Source organism: Bidens hawaiensis, unplaced genomic scaffold, assembly GCF_021521415.1.
Source record: "Bidens hawaiensis isolate Kalapana, Puna unplaced genomic scaffold, B.hawaiensis_p1.1 tig00005445_1, whole genome shotgun sequence".
NCBI classification, from domain to species: Eukaryota; Viridiplantae; Streptophyta; class Magnoliopsida; order Asterales; family Asteraceae; genus Bidens; species Bidens hawaiensis.
The window spans coordinates 1,158,767-1,165,871 of NW_027491346.1; the positions used below are offsets into that span (position 1 = coordinate 1,158,767).

The following is a 7,105-nucleotide window of genomic DNA, read 5'->3' on the forward strand; positions in this document are numbered from 1 at the left end:
TGTGCTACGGTGTGGGTGACGATGAAGGTCACATATGACTTTGTTTGAGGGAGTGGTTGTACCGGTTAATTTGTAGATCCAAAATTTTAGAAAAAAAATTTAATTTCAAAAATAAAAAGACAAAAATGTCATTTCCATTAATTAGATGGAGTGTCACTTGTCAAAATAGTATTGGTTCTTATTATTCCTACGAAAGTATTATTTTTTATTTAAACCATTTTCTATATTTACACACACACACACACACACACACACACACACACACACACACACATATATATGATTAAATCATATGGTCGGTCCGGTTTTATACGGTTGGTTTTCGGTACAACCCGTAAACCAAACCGTTCACTACGATTTGAAAATTTTCAAACCAACCGACCGAAAGTTAAAAAAGAAAGCCAACCGTGAAACCAAACCGATGACTGGTTTAGCCGGTTTCACGGTTTCAAACCAAACCATGAACACCCATAATGACCAGGGGCGAAGCTCAATAGGGACCGGGGGTGGCCCCGGCCACTGCCGTTTTCTCCGTTGGTAGGGTAAATTTCACGATTATTTTTGAAAATTTTTATAGGTATTAAGCGCGGTACCCCGATGTATTTTTTTTCAAATTGCTACTGGTCACCAATGATTCTTTTTATAAATATAGTACCCCATCGTTTGGTTATTTCTTCTAAAATCTCGCATTATTTATAAACAAAAGTTACAAAATAGTAGTCGAATAGTAAAAGATTTGTTTTTATAATTATTTTAGGTGTTTGCAATTTTTCTTCTAGGTATTCACCCATAGGGATAAGATCGGTACCATACCGATACATATTGAAGGTAAAATTTGAGATATACCGATGCCGAAACTAAAAACTTTGGTACCTATTCGTACAGACGGTACGAAAACTGTACCGATTTCATTACCGGTACCAATATTGAATTTACTTATCCCTACTCACCCTTCATCTCACATTATCATGAATATTTTAAGTCTTTGTTGGTCAAAAATTATTTTGTATTTTTAATGTAAGAATAATTGTTTGAATAAATGAAGAAAAATTAGATATATAGATGTTCTATTGTTTGATCCGACCCGACCCGAATCACCGGCACGAACCGAATCGTCGACCCGAAAATTTTTGAGTCCGTGACTTCGGTCACCCCCTGACTAAGGCTAAGCTTCGCCACTGGTAATGACTACTAAACATATTACAAAATATAATGGACGATATAACGAGGGACTCAACTCTCAAGTAGATAATCCTAGCCTCGTGTAATTAATAGAGATTTGAAATCCAGTTATCCTTCGGATTCAAGATACAAGGACGGGCCAACAAGTTGGTCTCACAAAGAAATCAATACATATGGGCCTAATAATAGTCCCCTTAGTTCGAGCGGTAGTCGAATGAACGTTCAAATTGGTCTAGAAATCTACACTATAATGGGTCAGGCTACGTGGACACACCTAACTTGTCCGAAACTGGTTAATGCTATAAAGGCAGTTCTTAAACAGATAGCGAGGATTTAGCGGCTGTGCAAAGAACACTTTCAAAGCAGCATACTGCGCCCACACTACGTGTTGAATGAACGCCCAAATTGGTCCAGAAATCCATGCAGCAAGTTAGACGATTTGGGTATCAATTATCAAACTAGTGCGGTAGGTTAATTAAAACAATAAAGGCGGGTCTTAAACGGCTCGCAATGATTCGGGTATGCAAAGTGCGCTATAAAACCACCAGAATGCACACACACTGCATGTGTTGAACGAACGCTCAAACCGGTCCTGAAATACATATCACAAGTTATATGACAACGGTTCACGCTAAACAAATACACCTAAGTTGTTCGGAACTGGCGTAGTAGGTTAAAACAATAATATGGTTCTTAACAAACTCAGGGTTATTCGGGTGTAAAAATGTGCTAAAAAAGCACCAGATTGCGCCCATGCCACGTGTGCGGGTTAGGGTGCTTCGAATGTTTTGGGTTCCCACTAGTTTGTTTTGTCCAAGGAATCAGTTTTATCTTAGGAAAGCTTGTAGATATAGCCCGCTCAGGTTTATGTTCTCAAGTCTAGGCTAATGTAGGACAACTTCCCACTCTTTTTCATTCATTCTCATTTCCGCAACTCTTAACGCTTTGAAACACTAACTTCAAACATTAAAATCTCATTTATCTTAACTTAATTCCGACTCGATTGGATTAAAGAAAAGCTCACAGGGTGAAGAGAAACATGGAAAATAATAATTATATTAAAGTCAGTTACAAATAATCAAACGTTAGCGAAACTACAATTTCCACTTGGCGAAGAAGCTCATATTTTCACAATTATTCCAACATATAAAACCCGACTTGTTTACAACAACATTGATGATAAACAAACAAGTGTTAAAGCCACCATCAAACTCGACATCAAGTTCTTCGAGAACCCCATCGATCTACTACCATTCGACATGTTGTCATAAGTTCTTTGAGTTTGGTTCCTGGAATAGAAAACATAACAAATTAACGATCATTACTAGCAAATAAAAAATAATACATCATTAATGCTATAATATATTTACGAACTGACTATTCGTAAAAACAAATCATTCCAACTTTTAATTTTTAATTGAACCACTAAAAGTATCTAAAGTACTAGAGAAGGGAGAAAATTACATTGATCCGCAAAACGTGATAACATAATCAGCCCCAGAACAAGTGAAAATGCTTGTGGGATCATCATAAGCATAACTATACGAAGTCGGGCACGCATCCTTAAACTTCTTGGAGTAATACGTTGGTTGGCATGTCTCGGCGTTTCCATAAACACCCCGACAACAATACTCATCAGTATTAAACACGTCACAAGCGCTCCGGCAAGCAATTATCTTACCATTGGCCTTGAAAGAAAGGTCAGAAGGACACGTTTTTCTTAAGTCGCCCACGCAACCTACAACGCTGCAATTTCCCTTTCCATGGATCGCTCTAACGGACATTGGTAGATTAAATCCATCAATAAGACTAACATCGTAAAAGTTCATTTTTGTAAGCGTAAATTCGGCAAGTGTTAACGGGATTTGACCAGAGACAGAACAATGCAGAGATGAACCACACTGGCCGGTTAGACATGTCCCACTGCCGTTGTTATCGAACTTGCACTTGGTTCTACCCCATATTCGACCTGACCAACCAATAGGTGCGGTGTGGACCCGTGAATCATTGGCTTGTAACGCGTATCCGCCACCATCAAAGTTCTCACCAGGGGTGATCGCAGGCCAAACTGTCTCGTTACAGTCGTTAATTATTTTGAAGACTCTCTCACAATCCGATAATATATTTCCTATAAATATATACATCACTCATAGAACTTAAAAGACATGTTAAAAGAAAGGTTATGCTAAAAAGTATTAAAAGCAAAATATGTCTCTTACCTTTCGTTTCTATTCATGAATTATTTTCTCTTTCACATTCAACTCACATAATGTTACTACTTCTACTTACTACAACTCTTTTAAAAAACCATAATAACCGTAACCTTGTGCATAGATATATAATCAAAACTAGTATGAGAGACACATATATGATTGCATAATCGTCTTATGTATCATGTAAAAAATAGTATGCAAAAATGATTCATACGTTTTTTTACAATTTATACCATATTATTGGTTAACTTCATATAAAGGGTTTGATCCTATCTAAAAAGGAATAAATCTTTTCATAAAAATTTATAAACACGGTACCTGAGGAAAGAAGCAAGATCCATAGGAAGAAGACATGCATAGAGTTTGAAACTAGTTGTGCCATTCAATCTATGTAAAGGTTTCATGTGAGTGCTGAGCAACCAAAACTTATTGCATAGGAGGATATCCACTTGCATTAAATTAATAGCTACTTTACAGTCTTTTAACTAAAGTTGATTTGTGTCTTTTCTGTATGGAATCCACCTCAGTATCCATTATTATGTATTAAAAGTTACTAGTTAGAATCCACACACTACATGATGGAAATTAGATTGGTATCGGTATGGTTCACCACGTTACCCCGCTAGATATATTTACCGAAAACAAAAACCAAGAAAGATATTTGAAGAGATATGGTCTCTATTGCGGACCAGCCCCATATCCAAATAAGATAACAGAGGAAAAAATCGCCAAAAAGGAACACCCCTTTGAGATGCGCACCCCTAAAGCCTGCTGACGTGTGACCCAAAGCAATGTGGCAGGAAGTTTTCAAAGTTTATTCATGCACGTGGAGTATTTGATTATTTAAGTATTATTTTGAATAATGGTAAACGGTTAGGTTGTTAGCCATTTACCGAGTTAGTAGGGTTGTTGAGTCTTTATTGCTTTCTCTTGCTTATAAATAAGCTCTTATGTACGTGCATGTAACTCACTGAAAAACACTTCTATTTAATACAATCAAAAGCTTCCTGCAATCATCTCTTTTCTTGTTTGTTTTTTTTGATTGTGTGCTCCATATACCAACATTTGTGGTATCAGAGCATTGGTCTCATATACTTCTCTTGTAAAGCATTGGTCTCATATACTTTTCTTCCCATTTGATCCTTACCCTCACTCAAAAAACCATAATATGGCCGAAACTTCAAGCACCGCCTCCTCTACTGGTGGTCAGATCATCCCTGTGTTTAAAGGGGATGGCTATGAACATTGGAGCCTCCGAATGAAGACTATATTGGCTCCAAAGAACTATGGGAAGTCGTTTATCTGGGGATTACGGCTGCAAGTGACGGTGCTGACAACAACAGGGAAATGAGAAAGAGAGATGCTCAAGCGATGGCGGTTATTCAGCAAGGAGTTCATGACAGTCTTTTCTCTCTGATTGCTGCTGCCGAGACTGCTAAAGAAACTTGGGAGATCCTTCAAGTCGAGTTTCAAGGGGACTCCCAGGTACAATCTGTAAAACTTCAAGGCCTTCGTCGTGCCTTCGAAAATCTAAGCATGGAAGAAGATGAGAATGTGGGTGACTACTTTTCTCGTGTTATGAACAATGTAGGGCAACAAAGATCCTATGGGGAAGAATTAAGTGGTCAGAAAATTGTGGAGAGGATTCTAAAGAGTCTTTCTCCCATATTTGACTATGTTATTCCTTCCATTAAAGTAACCTTTGATCTGTCACAAGTCACACCAGTGAAGCTTATGGGGTTACTCCAATCCCAAGAAGAAAGGATTAACACCAGATCAACTCTCGACAAAGCAAAGAAAATCACCGAAAGATAGGTCGAGGTCGTGGGTCTCCAAGGGGTCGAGGTGTTGGACGAGGACGGGGTACCCTCGATAGAAGCAAGGTTCCACAATGCTACATCTGCAAAAAATACGGCCACTTCAAGAAGGATTGTTGGTACAACAATGAAGAACCCCAGGCAAATGTAGCTGAAAATGAAGCGAGAGAGGAACCTGTTGAAGCAGATGATCAACACCTCCTGATGATAAGCACCGGCGAGTCCAGTACCAAAGTTAAGACATGGTTTATGGACTCATGTGCCTCAAACCATATGACTGGTAATCTTGAAAGCTTTGTTGATATGAATAATCCATTTAAATTGGAGGTGAAACTTGGCGACATGAATCCAGTCAAAATAAAAGGAAAGGGTACAATGCTCATGTTCATGAATGACACTGAGTTTAAATTACTTGAAAATGTGTACTATGTCCCATCACTTAGGTACAATTTACTAAGTGTGGGACAATTCATGAGAAGAGGGTATTCGTTTCTATTTGATGATGGTGTATGTATGGTTCGAAAAAAATCCACGGGGAAAACGGTCATTCTAGCTCCAGTTGCTAGCAACAACATGTTCGTGGTCGATACCGCCTGCTTGTTATCGGTGCAGACTGCCGCTCCTATGAAATATGATGCTGATACACTCAAATGGCATTATCGTCTAGCCCATCTACACCTTGCAGGTATGAAGCAACTCCATGACCGTGGCATGGTGCAGGGACTTCCCAAGATAAGTCAGAATGTAACTTGTGAGTTATGCATTACATGCAAAATCTCCATTCAATGGCACTATCACTCGCGCTAAATCCAAGCTTGAACGTATTCATACGGACTTGTGTGGTCCAATGCAAGTTCCGAGCCTAGGTAACAGTTTATATTACCTTCTATTCATTGATGATTCAACTCGTATGTGTTGGGTATACTTTGTCACACACAAAAATGAAGCGTTTGAAAAAATCAAGATATTTAAAGCTGTTGGGTCAAGTTTTGTGGTTTGTACTTAATATTATAAGTATGGGCTTTGGGTTGTATGTGAGCCGAGAACACTTATGTGTTCTCGGCGGGCTTTTGGTGGTTGGGCCGGCCATATTTGGTTGTTATCCCTATATATAGAGATGTGATGTATAGGGTTAGAGGTTGTTCATTCCTAAATATATGTTCAAGTATTGTAAGTGCTTAAGTACCTGTTAGTGCACGGTTTTGCGTCTAGAGTCTTTGTATTTATCGGTAATGTTTTATTTATTAATTAATGTAATATTTAATGTTTATTATTAACTAGTTCGTTAAGGTTAAGTCTAGTTCGCTAGGGATGTTAGCTAACTAAGACTAGTTCGTTAAAGTTAAGTCTAGTTCGCTAGGGATGTTAGCGAACTAAGACATTATAATGTATTCCCTCCTGATTCGTTAGGGGATGTTAACGAATCAGGGGGTGGTTCGCTATGTTAAATTATGTAACGAAGGGGAAGCTGGTTCTCTAGGGGATGTTAGCGAACCAGGTCGCCTTCTATATATAGTGAACTACTGTTCACTTTAATGTAAGTTTTTGGAGAAAAGTTTTCAAAAGGAATTTTGAGTAATTGCTCTCTCTCAAGCTTCACCTTAACATTATTCGTTTAATCTATTGACAATATATATACATACATAACATTAAATCAAGGTAAACTATGAGCTAGATCTTTAATAGTGGTAATCGGATATTCACAGATCTGAGATCTGTTTATTGTTATCGACTGTTAATCCGGGATCCAACAAGTGGTATCAGAGATGTTGGTGCTCTTTACACTTGATTTTGTGTTTTAATTGTTATGTTTATTAAGTTTTTCGGTTTTGAATCAATTTTGATTTGAATTGATTGAATTATGGATAATTTGGATTGAGGTTGTGTTGGTTA

At 37.9% G+C, this 7,105-nt stretch overlaps 2 protein-coding genes across 2 annotated transcripts; one reads left to right on the plus strand and one right to left on the minus strand.

The window, feature by feature from the left end:
* Nucleotides 1–2,576: 2,576 nt before the first annotated feature.
* On the minus strand, nt 2,577–4,158 carry LOC143629661 (pathogenesis-related thaumatin-like protein 3.5). The gene is made up of 2 exons (XM_077098876.1): nt 3,714–4,158; nt 2,577–3,310 (listed from the first exon to the last, which is right to left on the minus strand). Exons 1-2 carry the CDS (start codon nt 3,775–3,777, stop codon nt 2,643–2,645), a joined length of 732 nt encoding a protein of 243 aa, XP_076954991.1. The 5' UTR covers nt 3,778–4,158; the 3' UTR covers nt 2,577–2,642.
* A 608-nt stretch (nt 4,159–4,766) lies between these two features.
* Nucleotides 4,767–5,210, plus strand: LOC143629676 (uncharacterized). The gene has a single exon (XM_077098887.1). It carries the CDS (start codon nt 4,767–4,769, stop codon nt 5,208–5,210), a length of 444 nt encoding a protein of 147 aa, XP_076955002.1.
* The last annotated feature ends 1,895 nt before the right edge of the window (nt 5,211–7,105 follow it).